At 43.3% G+C, this 26768-nt stretch overlaps 3 protein-coding genes across 18 annotated transcripts; 1 reads left to right on the forward strand and 2 right to left on the reverse strand.

The window, feature by feature from the left end:
• Positions 1-195: 195 nt before the first annotated feature.
• On the reverse strand, positions 196-16587 carry LOC124005976 (phosphatidylinositol-binding clathrin assembly protein-like). Of its 15 annotated transcripts, XM_046315632.1 has the most exons (20): positions 16283-16585; positions 15757-15970; positions 13765-13907; positions 13378-13453; positions 13066-13168; positions 12708-12801; positions 12473-12584; positions 12227-12333; positions 11221-11262; positions 9263-9348; positions 8761-8854; positions 8484-8617; positions 8061-8161; positions 5166-5297; positions 4997-5027; positions 4713-4851; positions 4338-4361; positions 4171-4227; positions 3731-3853; positions 196-3445 (listed from the first exon to the last, which is right to left on the reverse strand). In XM_046315632.1, the coding sequence occupies exons 2-20, from the start codon at positions 15884-15886 to the stop codon at positions 3413-3415; spliced, it is 1761 nt and encodes a 586-aa protein (XP_046171588.1). In that variant the 5' UTR covers positions 15887-15970; positions 16283-16585; the 3' UTR covers positions 196-3412. The 15 variants fall into 15 exon arrangements, with proteins under 15 accessions (XP_046171588.1, XP_046171604.1, XP_046171633.1 ...); XM_046315648.1 differs by having other exon boundaries at positions 5166-5282; positions 15757-16587; XM_046315677.1 differs by having other exon boundaries at positions 8761-8836; positions 15757-16586.
• On the forward strand, positions 14131-26768 carry LOC124006060 (ras-related protein Rab-39B). 2 transcript variants are annotated; one of them, XM_046315744.1, is made up of 3 exons: positions 14131-14264; positions 22567-22793; positions 23098-26768. In XM_046315744.1, the coding sequence occupies exons 2-3, from the start codon at positions 22579-22581 to the stop codon at positions 23522-23524; spliced, it is 642 nt and encodes a 213-aa protein (XP_046171700.1). In that variant the 5' UTR covers positions 14131-14264; positions 22567-22578; the 3' UTR covers positions 23525-26768. The 2 variants fall into 2 exon arrangements, with proteins under 2 accessions (XP_046171700.1, XP_046171689.1); XM_046315733.1 differs by lacking the exon at positions 14131-14264 and adding an exon at positions 21244-21584.
• On the reverse strand, positions 17259-20908 carry rab38c (RAB38c, member of RAS oncogene family). Its single transcript, XM_046315760.1, has 3 exons — positions 20329-20908; positions 19250-19518; positions 17259-18023 (listed from the first exon to the last, which is right to left on the reverse strand). The coding sequence occupies exons 1-3, from the start codon at positions 20519-20521 to the stop codon at positions 17862-17864; spliced, it is 624 nt and encodes a 207-aa protein (XP_046171716.1). The 5' UTR covers positions 20522-20908; the 3' UTR covers positions 17259-17861.

Below are 26768 nucleotides of genomic sequence, written 5' to 3' on the forward strand. Positions count from 1 at the left end.
CACGAGTATGAATGATGCTTTAACCTGCCGATATTCGCTGTCAAGGTGATTACCTGTATATATATATATATATATATTATATATATATAATATATTATATATATATATATATCTCCATCCAAGTGATGAAAGGTACAGAAGGATACAATGAGCAGGACGATGAGGACCGCTGCAGAATAACGACATAACCTGAGCAACATATGACATTTTATTCAATTGTCTTCCAAAAACAACAACCTCTGCATTTAAAAAGAAAAACCAATTGTTTATAACAATGTAATTTAGCATTGACAATACAGTGTATTGTGTTATCAATCCATTTGATGTAATCAACAACAAAGAGGTATGGAGCCTCACTTCCAAAAAACAGGACATCCTGGACAATGCTTCGTTTCATCACAAGGGGAAAAAAAAAAAATTCAGATGGGCAATATGGAGTAGAACACAGTAACCAACAGATAGGTATACTGTGCTCATTGTTAAATATGCATAAATGTACATTATACATCGCCAGAGTACATCGGGCAAAAAGTGACAATGCACGTTGACATCCTTCAGTGGCTAAAAGATCAGGGAGACAGATTTTCCACTGCAAGCGCAAAGGAAGATGACCAATATTGGCAGAGAATGACGTGATCCAATGGAAGAGGGACAAGACTGAACATACTTGGAGAAATCCTAAAAACTCGGAAGGAAAAAGAGCAAGCGCTCAACAAAATGTATTGAAAATAGCAACGTTTTAACAAGGAGGGGTTTACAAGACCTGAATGTCTAGCTAGCTAGGTGATGCATAGCATTTATATTCATGTTTCACAAAACGTGTGGTCTCGTAACTGAATAGGTATTTGATAGGAGCTTTGAATTGCATTTCAAATGCAAAAAAAAAAAAAAAAAAGGACAGTTATATCTGGTGGGACACATTTATGAACGCTAATGTAAAAGAGGCAAGTCAAAATCTCATGGAGAAATTCCTAAACATTTGCAAACACACCGGCAAGTGAAATTTCACATATGATCATGCTCTTTACCGGGCACACAAGTCAATAGAAAAAGACAACACTAATCATGCAAGAAGGAGACTTGTCGCTGAAATCAAATCCCTCCAAATTGGATATCAGCAATGTGACCGCGGAGAAAAAGCTGCGCTTGATGACTTTGGTGCAAAATGTTCCTGTTACGGAGAGGACAGTGTCCACTGCCACAATGAAGACACTCTTGGTAGACCAGTTGTGATACTGTTGAACCTAACACACACACACCCCCCCCACCCCCACCCCCATCCCTCATCAAGATATACACAAACATCACAGACGTACACCCCATGACACCGCCAAGCACAATGACCCGCACCACAGACACGGCAATAAACAACCCCCGTCTCCCAATGGGGCCATCACTTACAGAGAGAGCACATGTCAAAAAACATACAAGGTTACATACAGAGGACAGCGTAACAGTCAGAATTGGTCTATGGGACAGCGTGAACTTGCATAAAAAGCATTCAATTGACACAGGTGACATTGAGACAGAATTACGTTTCAAAGAACATCTACAAAATGTAAGCCGGTCACAGGGCATCGGAATGCGGTAGTCTTGACAGAGCCCATGATTAGCAGAATGAGAGGCTCTATAGCAAATCTAACAGACGACCGACTTGTATTGAGACACGTTACGACACTCTACTACTCATGGCTAAATAGACACTACCAGATGGCCTGGATGGCTTCAGTGACCCCCACTGACCTCGGAGGACCAGAAGCTGGGAGGCCTCGTTGAGGAACACTACCCTGTTTATCTCACCGGGAAGGGCATGGAAATATAGAAACACAATAAATAGAAAAACAAGGATTTCCCCCAGCCCCTTTGACTGTACATCCCAGCAATGGTTTTAGTTTTGTGCAGTAAAACGCTCGCCCCCCTCCAGGGTTTGTGCTATATATGTCGTCTGTCTGTCACAGTTACGCACACCGGGGAGTTTCTGGACAGACATGACCCTCGATCACATTTACAGATCTCTCTACTTTCCTCTTCGCTTGTCCTCTGCCCTCTGGCAAACAAAAATAAATGTCCAGGACAGCAAGCTAGGGCTCTCTCTGGGCTCTCTCTGGGGCTGGAGTTGGAGTGTGGCAGATAGCTGCTGACTTACTGGAGCGATTGTCAGTTTCACTGTCTCGCGAAGCAGTCTCTCAGAAACGAGCTCCTCAACAACATTCTCCAGGGGTTGGTGGGGAGCTGCACCGCAAACACACTGCCACTCAGAAACACAACAATGACACATGCGACAACTCATTGGGCATCGACCTGGAGCGATACGAGAAGAAACACAAAGAACACTCTCCCAACGTTTACTCACCGACATGGGGGGGGGGTACAAGACTGGTAGGACCGTTACAAGGACAGTGTATCTGTTTCAAAAAGCAATCGAAACGCAATGGCGGGAAATTCCATGCTCCGTTGTGGTGGCTAAAGGAACATGGATCACGTATTTAAACTCAAATAGCACCGAGCAGAGCGAACAACGGGTGGCACGGCAGAGGCAGAACCGTGTCATGACCTACGACGGTTCCCGTATGAAATGAGTGGGCCGCCTTCACTTCTTTCATAGGAGTACACCGTAGGTCTATGTTGGCATGGAGCACACCGTTTAAGAACAAGAGCACAGTGGGCAGCCCTCGCCACACAGATCATGGCTTTCACAGGAACCGAAGAAAACATGACACAATAGCGGTTGTACATTTAGATCAGAGTGCACCGCAAATGAACACACAGACAGATATACTGTACATGCACACACACACGTACACAAACCATGTGTCTCCAAGCCATTTATCCAATACTATAACAGGTTGTGAAACAAAAACAAAAAAATGGAATGAATACGAGTCGACTCCAAAATGTTTGGTGAACACCGATTGAAACGCATGAAAACGGTAGCTACCGCAACTCTGACATGAACATTGGGGAGAAAAGACGTAGGAGTGTTGTAGTGGTTTGAATGAGATCCTAATTGGACAATGAGTATGTACACCCGTGGCAAAGTTCACATTTGATTAAAGTGCGTGCAAACTATCAGAGAAAGAGATGTCCATTGACACTGACGGATGGGGGGGGGGGGGCTGTCGTCACAGCATGAGCTCAAACAGGTCGGAACGATACCCATTCAAATGAGCAAATCAAATACAGAATGAATGTGAGCGGGGACTTGTATGGGACTCTTATATCAGCCATGATGCAGAATGTAACAGAGGTTCCATCCCACAGGGAGGCCACTGAAAGAGCACCGACACCAACACATCACCGGTCGGTCTCCACCACAGTCTTCTGCTCCTTTCTCTCTTCCACCTCGCGTTGCATTTGGTTCTGGATTGGTTCGTCTCTCTGCTTTTACTGTCATGGTAAGATGCTCCCAGTCCTACATGAAGTGCATCTGCATAGGAAAATAAGCCTGTTACGGTTTAATAATATCCGTCTAGTTTTAAAAAGGCTCGAGACTGGATTACAAATATCGCAGTAAAATAAATAAAAAAAACAGATACTGTAATACCAAAGGTTTCATAGTAACAAGATCTTAAATCATTCCAGAACCTAGTGGTAAACAAACAGTAGTTAGCATTGACAAATTAAGTATCAAACAGTTAGCATTACAATTATGATTAACATACTTAGGAACTGATGCCTTGACTCATGATTCACATGCCAGAAGTGGTTGGGGAGTGGACAGTGGGATTACCTGGGCTCCTGGCATGGGAGCGAATGGATTGGTGTGCCGAAGTACAGGTTGGTTGTACATCATGTGCTGTGGTGCCATCATAGGGACTCCACCCATCTGCCCCATCTGATGAGGAGGCATCTCCAACAGGGAGAGAGAGAGATGAAATGTAAACTGGGTATCAATGGTCTTGGTGTACAGATCCCCCCCCCCCCCTTAGACCAGACCTTATATTGAAATTGTTCTTTTATATTGTGTGACGTTTTATTTAATTTCTTCCTTGAGTTTTTTCAGTAAATGTTCTCTTAACTCTATTTCTTGGTTAAGGGCTTCAGGGCGTGTAAGTAAGCATTTCAGGGCAAGGTCTACTACGCCTGTTGTATTTGACGTGTGACGACAAATACAATTTGATTCGACTGTTAGACCTGGGTACTGTACCACGGGTGCAGATCATTCCTTACCATTCCATAAACAGGCACTTGAGGTGTCGTCATAGGAAAAGCCACTGGAGCCGGAGCCTTACGGAGAGAAAGGGCGGAACGGAAAAATGAAAGACCAGTAGAGCACACTGAGAAATTGACTTGTGGAAGAATGCAGCGACTCCCTCTACAGAGAGTCACGTACTTACATAGCCAGTATAGATCATTCCATTCTGCAGCAGGGTTGAGGAAACGAGGCAAAATGGAGATAGGAATGGATGGTGGATAATTCAGTGGGAATTTTACAAGAGAAGACAGATGAAACGCGAAATGAGAAGAGGAGAGACAAATAATTAGAGTGCAAACAAATTCAAATAGACAAGAGGGCAAATGAGAATCACCAGCGCCTGTGGAAGAGCCGCAATAACCACTTCCATTTTTCGAAGATGTGATTTTCAGACGATCATGGGGTTTTCTAATGTGTGCTACTAGATTTCATAAGGGAAAAAGTACACTACCTTCTGCATTGCTGGCTTGTTCTCAGTATTATATTTGGTGAGCGTGACCAGGCGTGTATGTCTCACCATTTGTGGTATGGGCATAGGTTGAGGAGCCATGGGGGCATGATGGTTCCAGTTGGGGCTGGTGCACATGGTTTTGGACTGCCAGTGAGTCCCTCCTGTGGGCTTCTTCTCTACCAGCTGGGCCCACTGGGGCTCTGGCCTGATGGACAAACAGGGTTCAAATACAGCCACAGCATTAGAGCAAGACAGATTAGATCAGGATTCATAAATGCTCGGATGAATAGCTACATCCAAATATATTACTGTAGGTGCTCTCAGCTCCTTTTAAAATATCATATACTCACTTTTTGGCTGGTGTTCCTCCGAACTGCAAGTCTGGAATATGAGCGATTAAGATGTTACATGTTCAGATGCAGTTACAGAGCATTACTGTGTATGACCATTTTATAACTAGTGAAAAATGTTATAATATGCAAAGCTACATGTAAAATAGGGGGGGAAAGAGAGACTCACTGCCAACAAGGTTGGCTAAGGAGGAGTCCAGGTCAGTGGGCATCATCTTCCCCCCAGATTGCAGTGGTATCCCAGGGCTGTGGATGTGTGTGGGCTGAGCTGGCTTCAACAGGTCCCCTGGGAGCCCCAAACCTGAGGACAGAGCCATACAGGGAGCGAGAGTCAGGCTCCGGGTCTCACAGGGAGCGAGAGACAGGCTCCGGGTCTCACAGGGAGCGAGAGACAGGCTCCGGGTCTCACAGGGAGCGAGAGACAGGCTCCGGGTCTCACAGGGAGCGAGAGACAGGCTCCGGGTCTCACAGGGAGCGAGAGACAGGCTCCGGGTCTCACAGGGAGCGAGAGACAGGCTCCGGGTCTCACAGGGAGCGAGAGACAGGCTCCGGGTCTCACAGGGAGCGAGAGACAGGCTCCGGGTCTCACAGGGAGCGAGAGACAGGCTCCGGGTCTCACAGGGAGCGAGAGACAGGCTCCGGGTCTCACAGGGAGCGAGAGACAGGCTCCGGGTCTCACAGGGAGCGAGAGACAGGTCTGGCTAATGCGGAGTGATTAGTGCTTTTTGAAGTCGGTTCGGTTTCGGTTTGATTATTTAAAAAAGGAATCAAGGAAATTAAATAACAAATTATTGTAGAGCTTTTTACTGGAAATTCCAAACCCCAAAATAGTGAACATTCAATTGCCAAAACATTGAAAATATTTCAGTCTCTGGCATGTCCACATTGGGTAGGCATCAATAGAAAAGTTGCTATGAAATAATACAATATTTCCGTTCTGTATATTACTTCATTTTCATGACTAATATTTTTTATTCAGAACATCATGTCGGTTTAGGAAGTAGCAGCCAGCCAGCCCATCTAACACAGTGGTATTCAAAGTAGGGGTCACGACCCCAACTGCAGTGGGGTAGCCAAAATTAGGAACAAAAAATTAAGAGTACAGATTATTGTATGGGACGATATACAAATGTTTGAGGAAGATCATTTGAAATATACAATTGTATTGAGTAAATGTCTTGATTGGTTTTATTTTCTTTTGACGAGAAATTGTAATTGATTGAAGGTCCTTTGTTGATTTCAAAATCTTAAATGTATCGATTTTAAGGTTGCATCATCGGATGTGGGGTATTTAGCTAGGCTAGCCTGCCTATGTATGCTGCAGAGCTGTCTGACTAAATCATTTGACTAGTTATTCAAGGTAGATAACGCATACTTTCACGAACTGTCTCTATTCCTCGCTGTCGTTGTGTTGTGTACATTCCTCTCTCATGCGGTCTGTGTGAATCCTAATTTACCAGGCGGAAAAGTGTATCAGTCTCTGTCTGAGCCGGAAACGACAAGCGCAATGGATTATGGCAATTGTCGTTAATTACCACACTTTGACAATGAAATAAATTGAATATTTGCTTCGTGAAAACTACAACTCCCTTCATCCCAGCGCCGCACGTAGTTCTTGACATTATTTCTCTCGGGAATGATTTGATTTCTCTCTAGAGAAACCGCACACTGGGCTCACAAATAAAACACAACTCAATGGAATTCAAGTAATAGTACTGACATCGGTCAATTAGTTGTTTAACAGACCTGCCAACCCTGTCCAACTTTTTAGAGTACCAGACGCGTGCGGCAAATTGGAGATTCAACTTGTAATTCTAGTGCAAGTGCATTTTTAAAAGCATTGCCTCTATAGCTAATACCGGACACTCATTGGGTAGGCATCATCTCGCAGTCTTCTAAACTTCCGACTCCATTTAATTTATTTTTGATTATACTTTTATAATGCATTTTTGTGACGTGGATCATAATTACAGTCTATCCGATTGCGTGATCCTCGTAATGTTGTGGAAAATGCAACTAACGGGACGCAGAATTAAAATGTATATCACACTCGCACAAATGCGACCAGGTATTGTCGTATTTGTATCGATTTTCTTTCACTAGCAAATGCGAGTGAACTGCTGGCACTTTAGAGCCCACTGAATGTCCACCATTCGCTAACTTTAGCTTGAAACAATCAGTGTCTACCTTTCCACAACACACGGAATCGAAAAGGGATTTGGCCATGTGTTTACCTACAGCTGACAGTCGGCAAACTCAGCATCACAACAAACAGGAGAGGCAGACACGGGGTAGCTAAGACGAATAAGGATGTATTAATCTCCATGTCCGTTGACACAAACTCTGTACATGTGTGTTGCAGCTCGAGAATCGGGATGTTAGATATACTCAGTGGATTTATGTTTTTATTAAAATATAAATTTATATTATTTTAATCAGGCCATATTCATTGCTGCATACTTTTCACTCCGATCTCATGGACAGAGAATTGCTTAGTTGGTACGCTAAATGCTTGCATGTTGGCAGGTCTGGTTAATAACCCTAACAAACAAAAATGGTTAATCACTCAGCACTCCCTGGGTCACACTGAGAGAGCGAGTCAAAGTCAGTCTCAGGTCAGAGAGAAACAGGCTGCAGGTTACACAGGGAGAGAGCGAATCAGGCTACAGGCAATAACCCTAGCCCCAGGCATATTGTAATGCTATTTCAGTCCTGTCAGCTGTCCAGTAGAGTGATTACAAGCCATATTGACTCACCAATCAGAGAGAGAGAGGGCATCCAGCAGGGATAGGTATCGTAGCAGGGAAGAGGAGAGGAAAAAATTGCATTGGGACACAACTGGACATTTAATTTCTTCTAATAAAGGTTTTGGTTGACATCAATTAATATCTTATTTATGTCCTGCAGTGACTGATTTCTGTCCATCACAATATGCTCAATGTATCTGCCTTCATTTTAAATACAATACTAGTCTTCAAGAGTATACTGTGTGTGTGTGTGTGTGTGTGTGTGTGTGTGTGTGTGTGTGTGTGTGTGTGTCAGTATGTGTTTTTGTGTCCCTCACCTCCCCAGGCGTTGTTGTTAGACGGCACAGTGTGTGTGGTCTGGATATTCGGGTTGAAGGTGGGCTGGAGGTTGAACAAGTCACTGGTGAGATTTGGCACGCTGGGGAAACAAGAGCAGAGAGAGACAGAGATAAAAATCATAGCAGAGCAGACCCCTTCAGGCCACAGGGCAGAGAGGAAGAGAGTTACAGCGGCCAGGACCAACCACTTGGAACACTGCCATTCAGCCATCCATTTTAACGTGGCTCACAGATCCTTTCCACTAACAACCCAACTAATATACTGTGAAGTGATTTAACCACCTGCCATTTTAAAATCAGATACATACAGGTTACATTATACAAACTGAACAACCTGTGTGAAATATACCCACAGGTATTAACTCAAGCACAAGGATTATCAGACCGTAGGGTCTGCCTTACTTATTTGTAACGGATACAACAGATGAGTTGGAGAAGAGGTCTGTGACCCCACTGCTGCCGTTGGCACTGCCCACTGACTGGGAGCTGGGAGAGACGGTCGGCGTCTGCGCGTCAATCACCTTGGCTCCCTCGTCCTGCCCGGGACAAACACATCAAGTCAAGCCGCAAAAAAGTGACAGTACAACAGGGTTGAGAAAATAATATATATTCAGACTCATTCATACAGTAGCGCATCGACATTGTAATGAGAAGTTGCTGTACAGTGACCCTGTCTGACCTTGAGCCTGTTCTCGTCCTCCTTCTCGTCCATGCGGCTGAGGGAGATTCCAGTGCTGGACAGTGACGACACAGCACTGGACAAGGTGTTAGCTCTGGAGAGACCACACAGCGCTTATCAGTGACCACCACGTACACTTCACTGTCACACAAGGCCATTCTGGGACTGACCACTGATGAATAATTATTTTTCTTTTTTTGCCGAACGTTTCTGACTCTTGCGTGCCGTAATTGTCATATAGTAGACAGGTCTGACACAAACACATTAAAACACTCCCAAATCCAGGATAAATGAGGCCGCATTGCCGTTGTAGTCCAGATGACATACTAGCTAAGGGTGGAACACTGGCACAGCATCATTTGCACATTCGTCCTCATACCCAACAAAGCTTTACTGAGTGACAAATGTTCTGAAATGCCTGCTTCAGTCTAAATGCCTCTTTCAGACACAAAGCCTGAAACATCAGCATCTTTGTGTGCGCGTGTGTCTGTTTGTTGGTTACCTGGTGGCTGTGGAGAGCTCCTTGATTTTCCTCCCCTCTAGAGAGGCCAAATGCTGCTCCAAAGCTTCCAGGAGGCTGCTAGGGGCCTGGAGGGGGGGGGGGCATGGGGAAACATTAATGCACCAAGTGAGGATAGCACTGTGTAGAACAATTGGGAAAACAATCACGCGTGCGCACACACACACACTGCATTTGCATACACTTGCGTACAGGCACACAGACATTTGGCACCGGCGCAAGCGCACAGACACAAGCGCCCGCACACACACACACACACAGCGGCCAAGTGGCACATTGTCCTAAGCTTTATTCATGTTCAGTCTAGTCTCCATATTTGCAGGTATTTTACGTAAGACAATACATCTGGTATAATTAGGTTTGGCTCCAAGCCAGACATGCACAGATCAGTCCTCTCTCATGCAAGCAAGTACACAGGCCTGGGAGGTTACTTGTACAGTGTGTCGGCTCCTGTGGGGTTCAGAACACATCACATCGTCTGTTGGCATATGGAAAGGAGCTTAGAAGCCCATTCACAGGTGTGTATAAATGCTCTCACACACACACACATCCCAGTGCATAAATTGTGAGTTAACCACTGGATTCCGTTTCCTATAATCATTTGGGTAACTATTCATTCGTGAATATCAAATTTCATAAATGTATTTTACAGGTTAGCGTAGAAATTCTACTAGCAGACGGTCAAATTTGGTCATTAGCTTTAGTGTCTAGTTCAAAAAGGTTTGGAAGCCGAAACGAGTTAACTCACAGAAAGGCAAAACGTCTGATGAAAATGAGGTACACGCACTTGGGAAATGAACTTTGTATTTTATAAAGACATACAAAATGATGGTTAAATAAACCAAGGATCAGTGAATTCAATTCCCCACACGTGATACCCATGTTTCAACCCAACATCTGCATTTCATTACAGAATGCAATCTTAACACGTGCAGTAACTTGCAAAAATAAGAATTTCCATATACTTATTTTGGGGGGGAATAAGAGAGAATAATGAGAATTCTGGATATCCTTCTGAGAAATCTAGAATATACTAAAAGTTTCAAATAAGCAGAAAGAAAAAAAAGAAAAAAAATCTACAGCTCAGTAAAGACATGGGTTACTATTTAGTTGAACAGGGATACAGAGGACCTTCATAAGCACTGCAAACATGACATAATTGACAGAAACATTTGTTCGTGTTTATTGTGGAGGGAAACACCATTAGTGTCATTGAAGAAAGCTTCAACCAGTGTTTGTAGCATCACGTCAGATGTTACGCAAGTGCTTAGGATTGCATTGTGTATACCATTCAAGTAATATTTGCAGAAACCTATTCGGTAGAAACCATTCACTGCTCTCCCCACAGCTATTTTCCGGGAAAAAGAGAGATAACAAATGGTGTTCATTTTGAAGCAACGCAAAGTTAAACTGCGAGAGAAATCAAGAACTCTATCAAGAGATGTCGTCCCTTAACATACAAAAGGCTTATATGGGCCTGACACAAGCACCATACGCCCATATTCATTAGGACAGAGGCTGAAGAGGTGCCTGACTTTTCAGCGCCATTTCAAAATCAAACAAAATAAATATGTTTTTTTTGTGGGTTAACTTTCGAAAACTGCGACTCAACTACACAAGCGACTCAACTATACAAAAGACTCAAGTCTAAGTAAAGACATAAAGGATCGGTCTACCTAAAAATCTGCCGAAAGACATAAGACGGTGTTTTGCACAATCTCCAAAATGAGGAAACTAAATATGGGGCAGCAGAATCCAAGGTTCACATATTAGGAACCCATTTTTTGGAAGTAGGCCCTCTCTACCCTAGAGCTCAGAGAGAGGGAGGTAAAATCAGGTAGAAAAGGAGGGGGCGGTTGGAAGCCTGTAGGGTGAGTAGGGAATGGGAGCGTTCAGAATGGAGCTACATGGGAGATATTGAGATGAAATGCACCACTGACCTGTGTGAGATCGGGGATGTCACCCTGATCAATTCCAACTTGCTGTGTCACAAAAAAAAGGGGGGGGGGGCAAACAAAAACCAAACATAATAAACAAACGAACACAACCACAGAATAACAAAAGGGGGAGGGGTAGGTGTGTGGAGGAGGGAGAAAGAAGAATCAAACCAAAGAATCCATTACTCCATGCAGTGACTAGAAACAAAACAACAAAAAGACAACAGGCAGGGGAATTGGCATGCCCACACACGCACTCACACACAAACGTACTCACGCACAGGATCTGAAGACTTGGGTTTGAAATGAATGTTTACACACTGAAATGCCACTGACAGGTGTGCCGGGTACATTGGGCTGTAATACTCATGTGACTGCAAGGTGAGAAACATCCAAAACAACAGCAACACACAACTAATGTTGACTTTGAACAACAACAACAAAAAGGCTGGGGAACAAATGACAAACACATTGTTAGACGAGTAAATGAAATGGGCCCTTAAAGTCAACGTTAGTCCATTTTTGGATAGAAACACACCCCCATCACCCCAAACCTTCCTCCAAATAGTTACCAAATCAGTAAAGACAGCAAGAACGCCTTTCAATAAAAGAATGCACGAGAAAACTACAGAGAGATACGGATTATCTTTGCAATAGGGCCTTGTGAATTGCGAGTAGTACTTTACGTGGATAACAGCAGACATTCATCATTGGAAAAGAGAGAAAGGGAAGGAAAGAGTAAGGGGGGGGGGACCTCTTGCTAAGACATGCAACGCAGGCATCAGAACAGGCAGCACATGGAGGGGCCTTCACCTTGAGCTTTTCAGGCTCACTAATAGGCTAACCTCTGCATTCATGACCAGCATTAGCCTCCACCACACGGCAACAGAGAGAGCGAGAGAGAGAAAGGGGGAGAGGAGCAGAGGTCCGGGAGAAGAGCCCCACCTTCTTGCTGGATCTATCTGACACCTTCCTTTCCTCAAAACAAGTGGAAAAGGGAAAACATTACCTCTGCAACTTTGAGAAACTCTGACAGCTTGGTCATTCTGTTCAGAAACGTCTTATAAATCTCCAGGGCGTCTTTGCATTGGTTCTTCTTCATATCAAAATATTTCTCTTTAGGATACAAAAAAGAAGAAGATAGGTTAACTGAAAAAAAGAAAAAAAAAGACTTGGGCTATTTATTTTATATAGCGTACACTTACAAACAGCATAGTGGTACCATAGTTATCTAACAGATATAGAGTGTACTTACCCAGCATGTTGATGACTCCTTCATTGTACGCGGCAAAGAGGCGGATGGAGTCTTTGAAGAGCAGCATGAAGGCGCTGTTGATGACGCCATTGGTCAGTTCGTTAGAGTTAGCCTGGGAAAACAACAGATCGAGAGACCACACATTGAGAGTTCATGCAGACAGCTCACGGTCATCACGTTGCCCGTGTTCATTTAAGGACCACCAACGCCAAAACCATGGACCCCTGCAGCCTACCTGAAAATCCAGCAGTGCATCCAGCTGATTCTGAATAATCGGTAGAGTCTTGATCAGCTTCTCAACCGTCATGGTGCGCATCACACCGTCGACCCTGTCGACAAGAGGCACGGAGGACCGCTTTAACAGGGCAAGCAACGGACAAAACACGAACAGATAAAGCATCTCCGTGTCAATCGTGCTGAAACTCAATATAAAAGGCACACCATTTCCAAAGTGTCTGCTGAAATGAGTTGGCCAGTTGAGCGGAGTTACCGTGACTCTATTTAAGACCCGCCTCCACTGATGTAGCTTACTGGTGCATCTTAGTGTGACACAGGGGAGGTGTTCCACACTAGCCACAAACAGGACATCTTACCCTCTCTTCATCTTGGTGAAGTCCACAGCCACCAGTCTGTAGGACATGGCCTTCTCATTCAGATACCTGCTGTAGCGTCTGATGAACGTTGACATGTCATAACCTGGCAGAGAGGGAGCACTTGTATTACTATGCGTGTAAGTTCTAGCTGGTGGCTTACAGAGCCAAACCTCTGCAACGCATTCAGAACGACAGTTTGAACTGGGGCATTTTTTGTTCATGCATTGCACGTTTCTATAGGTTGTTTTGTACCTGTGACTTATGTACATTGTGGCGTGGAATTGCTTCCCACGGACAAATTCCCAACAGTACCTTGTAATGCTCCCTTATCCAAGAAGTTGTTCAGGTTAAAAAGTGTGTTTCTGGACGCCAGATACTGGATTAATCGCTGGTGAAACAAAGAGAGAGAGAGAGAGAGAGAGAGAGAGAGAGAGAGAGAGAGAGAGAGAGGCAGCGTGGTCATAAACAGTAAGAAGAAAGATTAAAATCAGTGAATAACATCTAATAATACACTGCAACCCATCTAACAGATTATTTTATCCAAAGTGATTTACAGTCGTGCGTGCATACATTTTCTTTGTACGGGTGGTCCCGTGAATTGAACCCACTGTTCTGGCGCTACGAGCGCCATGCTCCGCCAGCTGAGCGACAAGAGGACCACTTTTAACAGTGAAGCCAGTCTGTCAGCGGGTGACTCACCTCGTTGCCGTACATCATGAGGTGGTGCGTGGTGATGAGGGCCTTGAACACCACCACCCAGCTGTTGTTGGCCGTCCTCTCAAACAACGTGTCAGCCAGGTGGGGAACACTCACGTTCAGCTCGTTGGTGCAGTGGATCAGGTCTGCCGACGACACAGAATGGTGACATTGGAGAAAATGTGACAGTGCTTAAGAAGTGCTGTACTCTACACTGAGGCTGATCAACTCGCACACAGTTCGACGTGGGCGATGAAACTACGGGAAACCATTCATTCCCAATGGAAGCGAAGTGGGCGGAGGCCCATTTTGACGACGCGAGCCTGCTGGGCGACAGACATGAACAGGGTGGGACCAGAGTCGGGGAAGCTGAACTTCATGCAAACACTCTGCGACGTCGATGAGCTAGGACCCCCCCCGGATAGGCTGCTGATACCTAGCACTACCCAGCTTGCTTGCACCCACACAAGGGCAAAGCTGGCGCGTCGAGGCTGAATACAAGTGTAAGTGAAAACATATTGTCATGCTGAAAATTCCTAGCAGCAGTTGGAATCTCTGCTCGGCCCCCTCACACCCTTCAAAGAGAGACATTCTTTTACTAGTGAATTAACTCTCATTTATTAGGCCTTAAATTACAGCGACTAAGCCTGCAATTAACATTTCAAATTGGAAATCTGATTGTAAATAAGACAGTCAAACAAAATGAACCTCGTATGATTGCGTCGTCAGTCCTTCAAGACATTTCACTGTAGGAGGAGTCTAAGCTTATGCTAAACCTTAAAAGAGAACATAAAAGGAAACATAAACGGAATATCAAGGCGTCCGGGATAATCCAGAGGAATTACACTCTTTAAATAACTAAATTGCAGTCGGGTACCACATTTTTAAAATCACATTTGAAAGTCTTCCCAAATGCCACTCAGAGAAATGGCAGTTTTATATGACTACAAGATTTTAGCTTATGTCATTCCACTCTGCGTGACTCTAAGGTGACTAAAATGTTCACAATTGGATTACTTTGGATAAAGGTTGGGCAAAGAATTGTACGGTTAAAACATTCCTCTGGGTCTATGGCATTTGTTGCAGCCCAGAACCAGACTGATTGATCTTAATTGATTGACTTGGGCACAATGTTGACTGTGTCATGTCATCATTTGGGTATAAAGCCACCTAACCACCAGTAGTTAAACTTGGAGAAAACACTTTCAACCCAATAATTGCTCCAGTTCCACATTCCCTCACACAGATCAACACACACGTTGAGCTCAAGATGGTCTATGACACTGCTGCCACTGAATAAATATGAATGACCCATGGACACGAGCTCATCACAAACTGAAGTGGCTGAGAAAACTCAAAGGCTACATACACCACAATATACTAAAGGTAGTAATCCTAAATTAGACACATTTTCATCTAGAACTCAGTAGGAAATTAAGAAATGGTTTGCAATAGGTAGACTGACTCCAATTGTGCTTCTTTAAACCTACGCTGCCATGAACATTTTCATAGCCTATAAAAAGGGGACATTTACAAAAGTATTACTGCATACAATGATGAACAAAGTGTAGTAGGCTATGTGGGCATTTGCATCTGATTTGCTTGCTGTTTGGGGTTTTAGGATGAGTCTCGCTCTGTACAGCACTTTCTGACATCTGCTGATGTAAAAAGGGCTTTCTAAATACATTTGATTGATTGATTTTCTTGTATGACACTCAGTAATAATAATATATTTGTCTCATCGTGTTCAGGCTACAACACGATCGACTACCGTAGGATAATGACACTGTATGATAATGATTGACTACTGAGCCGTTGAAGCCTATGATGCGCAATTATTCATAGCCCAATAGAATCATTTCGATAAACCCTTGGCCATACCAAACATGATGTACATAACGACAAATAAAAGGTCGTCTTGAATATTCAATGTAACCAATGCCTTTGCCGCTAATATGTAGCAACGGCGGTGCACTGGTGGTGTACTTAACCTACAGTCAAGGTGTTTCTTCTTGGGTCCGCTGACTTCATGCGTCGTGGCCTTGCAGACGGCTTTGCTTATAGCGGATCCGGTCATGCTGTGCTGAGCCGCAGCGATCCGATCCGTGATAGACTGTCCAGACATATTCCAAAAGCAGTGATTGGGGAATCAGAAATCAAATCGTCTTCAGTTATGATAGAGAGGGTGCCCTCTAAACAAACTGCCCGTCTGAAAACAAAAACGTACACTGACGGGAATCCGATGGGAGAATTCATACGGCGGCCAAATAAAATTGACGGCTACATTCAGTCAAGGAAATGGCAATCCAATTGTCCACACAAATACAAATACAAAAACCTAAACCAAACGACCCACACCAATATCAGCTCAGAATGATTCGTTCGGAGGTCGAGATGCTACAATATATCCGCGTAATAGCTTTCCAATGGTGATTCCGGTTAGAGTGTACAGCCGCAACAGTAGCCTGCATGAATACAATTGAGCATCAGGAGAGAGACAATCATTGATTAGTTAGCCTACCAATCCTCGGCCGGTGATCACGCGACGTTCTCTCTGGTTATGATTGGGGCTAGACTAATTTTGAAGACGTTACAAAATAGCATATGAATGTATTTTCTCTCAAGCTCCCCTCTGTTCGTGTCGAGTTCTTGTAGCAGTGACTCCTCCTCGTTTTTCCATGTCCTTTAATTGACGTGCTCCATATGGTTTATTCGGAATGCATTTAATCTTTTTACAAATGTTTTTTTTGTTGGGTTATTCATTTTTTTTCTCACTTAAACTTCATGTGTAAAATGGCAGTGTAGCCTATGAATCAGGTGACTTAGAAAGGGGTTGATTGGGCAACACAGAAAGGGTCCGGGGAGGGCATCTTAAAGCGGAACACCGCAACTGAATATTAGGCAGCTGCTTCTTGATTTGAAGTGGATGGAATCTGTCCGACTCTGCAGTACTGTCCAATCAGATCCAGACACATCTGAAGACAACCCCCTGGGTTAGTATGCTATTGATGTTAATACCATTGTCATTGGACTATAACAACAACCTTTCACAAAGCACCAGCTTCTTAGTTTCCTGCAGCTCTCTATAGGAATGTAGGACATACAGTACATGTAATGTTTAGGCATATTGTCCCAAATGTGACTCTACTCGGCCTGCAAGTGAGATAAAATCCCTAATATGAGTCAGATTTGGCATTGAGATGTCTTCCTCTATTTTAAAAATGCTGTACAGGATGTATATGCCTTTTATAGGCTACCGACTGTATGAAAAGGTTTGAAATTCACTGGTTCTCCTCCCTTTCTGGTCCAGCCTGGTCCTGTGATCAACTCATGGTGGAGGATGCAGATTAGAATGAGAGGAAAACTGACATCAATGCTATCATTTTATACCTGTGTAGGAATAATATAATGACATAGTAACAATGTTGCATTAACATGCTATGTTGGACAACTGACATGGTCAAAATAGGCTACAAAAATGTACAAGACAACTCTGCTGAACCCCACACCAAAGCCATTTTAATGAAGTTAAAGCTATAGGCCTACACTGCATGTACATTATAGGTACACCAAGGCACTGTGGCAGTGTTGTCCCTCTCCTGTAAACAGAAAAACCCCTTTTGTATCAGACTGATGTCAATCAAACGACATCTTTATATCACACAGTCATACATCCTTGGTTATACAACCGTAGACGTCATAATGTGTGTCATCTCGTTGCTGATATTCTCAGCTTTGTCATTTTCTTGTCTGAGGGACTGAAATGAGTTGGAGCCCTGCTTTCACAATGTAGAGAGGTGGTTCGTAAATGTAAACGTAAATGTAAACGTAAATGTTCACACCAAGAAGTTACAACAATGTATTTCTTGTGAAAAGATAAATGTTCCACTCATTATATTATTATTTTACAATTTCTCACACAAACATGATCATAAATCCACATAGAGAAATACACCACATCTCTCTCATAACATATTTTCTCCCATGGCCCCTCTCAGCTTCTTTTGAAGATGTTCTTTAATTGGACCGGTCCGACAGACTACAGAGAGACACGTACAGACCCTTGAAGATCTTCCTCTTTCTCCATTCTCTTTGATGGGTCAGAATTTGTTACATGATCCACAGCGAACTCTTTCTTTAACACTGCTGTTGAACCCAGGCAGAACCTGCACATCTGGGTCTGAATCCAAGACTGTACTCTCTTCATTGGCCAGGATATGTTCAACCAGACATCTCGCTGCCGCTTCAATGTTAGTGCTCTCCTACAAGATGAAACAGAAGACACAATCATGTACAGCTAAATGACAAATAGATCTTAGAATGATCTCAGATGGGAAGTATTCCCTGGCCAGATCGGCTCAGGATTCAAAATCCTCTTACCTCAGGCAGAAGGATGTTGCTAATCTTCTATCATTATTATGGGGCGGCAGGGTAGCCTAGTGGTTAGAGCGTTGGAATAGTAACCGGAAGGTTGCAAGTACAAACCCCCGAGCTGACAAGGTACAAATCTGTCGTTCTACCCCTGAACAGGCAGTTAACCCACTGTTCCTAGGTTGTCATTGAAAATGAGCATTTGTTCTTACCTGACTTGCCTAAATAAATAAAGGTAAAATAATAAAAAATAAATGCATGTAAGCTACCAGTTGGGTAGGCCCCAGTGACATATTCACCCAATCAGCCTTCACACCCAACTGAGTAACTCATTAGAGAGTGGCTGTGAGTGTCCCCTTCATCTCAGGTTGAGTCTGTGAGAAGAGAACACACCTTTCACAGCCTTCTGGACCATTTCACACGTTCCTGTTCACATTCCCCTCGGCTAATTAGCCTGTAGTCCTTACACCCCAGGGTATACTAACATTTCATTCCAACTGATCTCATGTATTATTCAGCCGAGTGTGATTGCATTTCATTGAACACTTTAAAGTAACCCAAGCTGACAATCAAAGGCTGTTGTCAAACGTATGCTCTTTATAATTTCATTTGTTTTTTTATTATTTAACCTTATTATTTAACTAGGCAAGTCAGTTAGGAACAAGTTCGTATTTATAATCACGGCCTACCCCTGCCAAACCCGGACGACGCTGGGCCAATTGTGCACCGCCCAGTCGAGGCCGGATATGATGCAACCTGGATTCAAACCAGGGACTGTAGTGACACCTCTTGCACTGAGATGCAGTGCCCTAGACTGCTGCGACACTCGGGAGCCCCAAAAATGAGAGATACCATACTACATAGTGATCTTCCATAGGGGCACAACTGTCAAATATTAGCAGCCAAAAAATTACCCAGCAGGAGTCGGTGGAATGTATTTAGAATCATTGAGATTGTGATGCTTCTCTGTCACATGCGCACACACACTCCAAGTGATCAGACATGATGTCTTTTAGGGCAACCCTAGACTCTCTAGCCAGCCATGAAGCAGCCCACATGTGTCAGTTGGGAGAAGCTATGACTACAGTACAGTAGCTTCAGCATCTTTCTTCCTCACCTTGGCTGAGGTCTCAAACCATCCCACAAATCCATTTTCCCGGCAGAATGTGTCCAGTCTGGGCTGCTGGGAGCAGACTTGATCGGACTTGTTGGCCAGCAGCACAGCTGGGACAGGTTTGCCATGACTCAGGGTGACCTTAGAGTCCAGATCGTCCTTCCACTTGAGCACGGCATCAAATGTGGAGGCGCGGGTCACGTCGAACACCACCAGAGCTCCCACGGCCTCCCGATAATACACACGAGTCATATTTCCATAGCGTTCTTGTCCTGGGACAAACAAATACAAGAACAGCACACATCAGAGTCAGAGGAACACAGCACTGGTCTATCTATACTTGAACGATGTGTATTTAACTATCTAATTATATTGCATTATGACTTGGCACAATCCAAAAACTGGTCAGGTTTTTCATATCCAAAAGAGAGGTCAGGTTTTTCATAGAGAGAGAGAGAGAGAGAGAGAGAGAGAGAGAGAGAGAGAGAGAGAGAGAGAGAGAGAGAGAGAGAGAGAGAGAGAGAGAGAGAGAGAGAGAGAGAGAGAGAGAGAGAGAGAGAGAGAGAGAGAGAGAGAGAGAGAGAGAGAGAGAGAGAGAGAGAGAGAGAGAGAGAGAGAGAGAGAGAGAGAGAGAGAGAGAGAGAGAGAGAGAGAGAGAGAGAGGGAAAGAGAGAGAGAGAGAGAGAGAGAGAGAGAGAGAGAGAGAGAGAGAGAGAGAGACTTCTGGCAATAACTGCAGTGCTCATGTGACTCTCTAATATGAGCATGACACCAGCTGAGCCCAACACAAGACAACATTCCTCCACAGTGCACATAAAATACCATAGGGAGAAATACTATACACTATTCATTAGGATGATTAATGTAACATTGGCTATCTATGGATAAAACCAAATATAAGTCTCATAAAAGTGTGTTAATTCATTGATAAGCCTGTTGAGTTGTTGAAAACATCAATGTGATTTTACCCAAAATGCTAAACATGAATAAAGTCTGACGAATCGTCCAAACCACTGGTATTACAATATAACGTCAAATATCAAAGTAAAATATCAAAGTCAAATGGACTGGTTAAGACATACCGGCAATATCCCAAAGCTGTAGTCGTATAACTTTGTCACTGTCCCAGTGCAGAACTTTGAGCGCAAAATCGACACCAATAGTTGCGCGATAATGTTGAGAAAAGATCTGATGGACATAACGCTTGATGATTGACGTTTTCCCGACCCCAAGGTCGCCTATAACGAGAACTTTGAACAAATGCTCATGCGGCATGGTCTGACTTTGTACAACAGCCCATTCAAAACGCACCACCACAGGATTCACTATTTGCCAGTGATGATGGCTTTCTAAAAGACAGATTATGATTTAATACTAATTCCGTTCCAACTACAGCCTACATTATTTCAAGTGTTTCCATATAGAACATTGAATGTTGACTGTAGGCGTATGTCACCGTGCACCCATACGGAATTATGCCTTCATATCCAAAGGATGAAGTCAAGCAAATGATGTAATCCAATTTGATTCCATCCACCGTAGCCAACACGAAATGTTAATTTTTAATCTTATAATATTTTCAGCATAGGCCAACTTTCTCCTCAAAAGAAAGTCTACTCCATAGCTCTAACACCCCAGCAATGAGTTTCTCTCCCTCCAGTCGCTTCGAGACCAGTTTGCTACATGATGTCATGATACCAAAACATTTGAAAGCTGTCAAGACTCAGCCACACCCATTATCTTCTACCCTGCAATAGCCTACTGTAGGTCTACTTCAGAGCAGGATTTGCGCACAAGCTATTTAATCATTTGGGGACATTAGGTTACACAGTAGCCCACAAAGATAACCCGAATCTAATCTACGAAAAAAATACCAACATTTAAATGTCCCTTTATAGCACCCGGTGTAGCACCCTCTATTGAGAGCAGCGCGTAATTGCGGAGACATTTTTTCTGCGTTGCTGTCTCTGTTCTTACGGTAATGGTGCTGATGAGGGATGAGTCGCGCTATGTGATGCTGTTGTTACTGCCATTTCATCAGCGGATTTTCAAAAAATATCTCTCCATCTTTAAACATGGAATTACCATAAAATGAAACCATCGACAAGTTTTAAAGACGGCCATTAGCCTATTTCACATGAAACTCGGCAGTATAGTAACACATCTCAGTGTAGAATGAAATAAAATGATAGCCTAGGACAAGGCCTATTTGCGGATTACTCCTTGGTGTTTGGCTAGGCCTCCTGGGATCACTGTTTCAGAGAGCATCTTCGAGAGAAAATATTTCTCAAGATCATGGGGTTTGCTATTGCCAGGCGTTGATCGCCCATCCAACAAGGTAATTTAACATAAGGTTGTAGACCTACATGCCGATGTTGTGTTTATTATGGATTAATATGGCATTGCCATAGAGAAGACCGTTGTAACTCAATCTATGAAGGACGGAAAGAAGATCAGTTGAATGTGTTTTAAATTAAGATGGCTTATTGTAAAATGTCAGACTTATGTAGCCCAGACCGAACACGTTTCCAAATTTTGACACGGGTGAAATGAGTATTCAATATGTAGCCTATTGTTTGTCTATAAAAATGTGCATAACTGCCCTTTTAATTTAGTTTGTAATTAAAACATCTATGTTATTGCACTTGATTGGCTTTGCACCAAAGGTGTTTCTATGAGAGCTGAATATACGAGTTAAGAACCAACGGTGTTTCTATGGGAGCTGAATACACAAGTGTTCTTTTGCAAGAGCTGTCTGTGCATTTACACTGGAAAGAGGAGCGGCCTCTCCCTCATTGTAATGTAGGCTAGGGCAGGCAGACTACTGTTTTTCAAGAATACGCAATTAGTCCGTCCGCAGTAGGCTATTGAAATTCTAAATGTAATAGTTCTTAGCACCACTCATGTCGATTTTGGATGTTGCGCACACATCATCACGAATAGGCCGCGAAAAAATTGTCAGGCCCATCACAGAACTACATTAAAAAAATAGGCCGATAAGGATAACACTTTGTAAACAATGTTTACAAAAATTGGAGTCAAACAAAACATTGGAGTAAAACAACCCACTGGACACACATTGGTGAATCAATGTTGTTTCCACGTCATTTCAACGAATATACGTTGAATTGACGTCTGTGCCCAGTGGAAGCTTACACCAGTTGAACTAAGCTCATGAGAAATATACTGTTTAAGTGATATTATTCAAGAATCAGTGGGTATATAGGCGATCATTAATGTACTGTAGATACGAAGGAGTCTAGATTTAAGCTAGTCTACTTGATTATAGACCATTTACTATTCGTTTTTTTGTGCCATAGATTCTGTGAGATATGGAAGCAATATGGCTGTACCAGTTTCGACTCATCGTCATTGGGGACTCGACAGTAGGAAAGTCGTGCCTGATCCGGCGATTCACCGAGGGACGCTTTGCGCAGGTGTCCGACCCCACAGTCGGTGTAGACTTCTTCTCAAGGCTAGTGGAGATAGAGCCAGGGAAACGCATTAAACTTCAAATCTGGGACACTGCTGGACAAGAGCGATTCAGGTTACGTTTTTAGATTGTATTTTACTTTTTAAAATCTTCCATTGTAAAGACGAAATCATTTGTCTTTCAATAAATCACGTTTTTTGTTGTTGTTGATAGTCATCTGTCAATAGTATTGTTATAACAATATAGTATTTTGATCTCTGTATTATTCATCTCGGAGCCTTTCCTTGTCTTGATGTTTGAACCTCACCACTTCCCTGACACATCCTTTGTTTTTCCATTCCCCCACTTCTCAATAAGTATATTTACAATGTCTTTCCTCTCTCTCTCTTCTTTGCTTAACCCCCTCAACCCTCTCTAGGTCTATTACCAGGGCCTACTACCGCAACTCTGTTGGTGGGCTACTGCTGTTTGACCTCACCAACCGTCGCTCCTTCCAGAATGTGCATGAGTGGCTGGAGGAGGCCCGCAGTCATGTCCAACCTCACAGTATCGTCTTCCTGTTGGTGGGTCACAAGTGTGACCTGGAGTCCCAGAGGCAGGTGAGCCAGCAGGAGGCTGAGAAGCTGGCAGGTGCCTATGGCATGCGCTATGTGGAAACATCGGCTCGCGACGCCATCAACGTTGAAAAGGCCTTCACTGAGCTAACGCAGGACATCTTTGAGCTCGTGAAGAGAGGTGACATCAACATCCAGGAGGGTTGGGAGGGGGTGAAAAGTGGCTTTGTGCCAAATGTGGTGCACTCCTCAGAAGAGGTCACCAAGAGTGACCGCCGGTGCCTCTGCTGAATGTCCTGTCTGTCTAGTCGGCTTTACCCCCCCCCCCCTCGCTCAGCTCATGTATTCCTGTAACATTATGACCCATTAGCTCCCTGTCTTATCACCTGGCATTTATTTGGCTCTCTCACTCCGATCCTGAATACTGGAAGGCCATATCAGCTCTAGTCTACCACTGGAGCAAAAATGGACAAAGCGATTTGGGTCGTTCCATGAAAAGAGTGCCTTTTGTGTCCCTTGGATATTTTAAGTAGAAATTGTGCCCCAATATTGAATTTGAATAGCTTGTTGCATTTTGACATGTCCTTCTCTCAACCCCGTGTCTCTTCTAGGATTTTAACCCACTTAATCCCGACATTTCTCAAAGTAAATTTTTGTTGTTGTTACTTTGCAAAGTTATTTCTGAAGATTATTATTCATTTCATGTGATTAGTGTTTATGTCCGTCCCTCATTTTAAGGTCAACTGAACTCCCGTTTTAATATTGGTGAAGCTATTCCTTTTAATATATATATTTCTTTTAAAGAAACATTGAACATCCTAATAGTGAAATCATAGAGTAAAAGCAGGTGAGCTGGTTCTACAATTTTGGGCCATTTTCTGGTGTTTTGTGGTGGAAAACTGAGCGGGTCGAGCACAACACATCAACCCTGTCACATAGATAGACAGGCTAGAAATATATATATTTGTTTTGGGGGGGTGGGGGTGAAGCTCGCATTCAATTGCCAATCCCTGTGCACACAACAAGCTTCCATTGCCCCTTCCATTTCAGATGAAATCATCAACCCTGTTATGGTCAACCCTGCTATGGTCAACCCTATTTGGCACTTAATAGGCCATTGCTATAGTAATGGGAAAACTTTTTTTTTAATGAAATTGAACATGTGCAGTCACATTATGACAGAATGTTAAAATTAGGTGAAACCACCCCCCCTCCTCTAAAAATGTACCAAGTTACATTTCTCAAAAGGCACCGAAATGGTGAAACGACCCAATTGCCAAAGTAACCTTCCTCGCCTCTGTCTTACCTGTTAGATGCACTTGAAAGAAAAGAAATGCCCTGCTTTATGGTGAGATTATCCTCTCTGTAGTTATGCCCTTACGGAAGGAACACACCTCAAACTTTACAAGTCTGTCCTGGAGTCTGGAGCGCTCACACAACTTTCGGAGAGGACACCTAACCTCTCCAGTCTGTTTCTGGCTGGTGTGTGCAATACAAGGGGACACCAAATCTAGCTCTTCTCTTTAAACCCTCTCTATGGAAAGATCCAATTCACATATGTTGTATTAGCACTGCGTGAGCATGCGGGGAATGGCACACTGTAGTGTGCAATGCCTCCTCTGCTTTAGTTTGTGAGACCGATGGCACCACCAGACACATGAACAACCTAAGGAACACATCATTGCCACCATCCCTTTGATCATAGATAAGATGGAACCAAAGTTTATGTGTACCGATTCAGTTGCCAACTGTGTTTCTATATGAGTATCCACAGGGAATGTGTACCGTTGAGTGTGGGTATGCACTGTGAAATGCCTAACATCAATTTTTTTATTGCGGTTTGCGTCCTCGTTGCTCATATTAAATGCACAGTTGGTGACAGAAGGTCGATGTACAACATATCACCCCTTTTAGTTACCCTGTCCATCGATCATAATCATTACAGAGAATGTGTCTCGTGAGAAAGCCGTTTTATGTACTCCGTTGGCTTAAACTGTACGCGCAACCCTTAAACATTGACATCTACCCATATGCCTCCTGATGAACACTGAAGCTTTAAATGGGGTCGGCTGCACTAGGGTTGTTTGCCTTTGGTGTCTTAAGACCTCCATACTGTATGGTCGTATGCTTGTAGTTTTAACACGATTATAAGCAACATTCTGCATAACGCAACATGTCCGATATTTCTTCCCGCCCTACACTGTAAAAAAAAAAAAAAAAAAAAAAACTACTTTTTTTTAAATGACTTTTTTTACTCCAACTGGTTACAAGTAACTAAGTTAGGGTTTCTCAATTGAAAAACAACACATTTGTTGAAACCAAATACAGTCGTATGAAAAAGTTTGGGCACCCCTGACAATTTCCATTTATAAATAATTGGGTGTTAGGATCAGCAATTTCATTTTGATCTATCAAATAACTGATGGACACAGTAATATTTCAGTAGTGAAATTAGGTTTATTGGATTAAACAGAAAATGTGCAATATGCATCAAAACAAAATTAGACAGGTGCATAAATTTGGGCACCCCAATAGAAAAATCACATCAATATTTAGTAGAGCCTCCTTTTGCTAAAATAACAGCCTCTAGACGCTTCCCATAGCCTCTAATGAGTGTATGGATTCTGGATGAGGGTATTATGGACCATTCCTCCTTACAAAATATCTCCAGTTCAGTTAGGTTTGATGGTTGCCGAGCATGGACAGCCCGCTTCAAATCATCCCACAGATTCTCAATGATATTCAGGTCTGGGATGGCCATTCCAGAACATTGTACTTGTTCCTCTGCATAAATGCCCTGGTAGATTTTGAGCAGTGTTTTGGGTCGTTGTCTTGTTGAAATATCCGGTCCCGGCGTAACTTCAACTTTGTGACTGATTCTTCAATATTATTCCCAACAATCTGCTGATATTGAGTGGAATCCATGCGACCCTCAACTTTAACAAGATTCCCAGTATTGGCACTGGCCACAGCCCCACAGCATGATGGAACCACCACCAAATTTTTACTGTGGGCGGCAAGTGTTTTTCTTGGAACGCTGTGTTCGTTTGCCGCCATGCATAACGTCCCTTGTTATGACCAAATAAATCAATCTTTGTTTCATCAGTCCACAGCACCTTATTCCAAAAGGAAGCTGGCTTGTCCAAATGTGCGTTTGCATACCTCACGAGACTCTGTTTGTGGCGTGTGTGCAGAAAAGGCTTCTTCCGCATCACTCTCCCATACAGCTTCTCCTTGTGCAAAGTGCGCTGAATTGTTGAACGATGCACAGCGACACCATCTGCAGCAAGATGATGTTGTAGGTCTTTGGAGGTGGTCTGTGGGCTGTTTTTGACCGTTCTCACCATCCTTCGCCTTTGCCTCTTCGATATTTTACTTGGCCTGCCACTTCTGGCCTTAACAAGAACTGTGCCTGTGGTCTTCCATTTACATTTACATTTACATTTAAGTCATTTAGCAGACGCTCTTATCCAGAGCGACTTACAAATTGGTGCATTCACCTTATGACATCCAGTGGAACAGTCACTTTACAATA

This window comes from Oncorhynchus gorbuscha, linkage group LG02, assembly GCF_021184085.1.
Source record: "Oncorhynchus gorbuscha isolate QuinsamMale2020 ecotype Even-year linkage group LG02, OgorEven_v1.0, whole genome shotgun sequence".
Classification (NCBI taxonomy): Eukaryota; Metazoa; Chordata; class Actinopteri; order Salmoniformes; family Salmonidae; genus Oncorhynchus; species Oncorhynchus gorbuscha.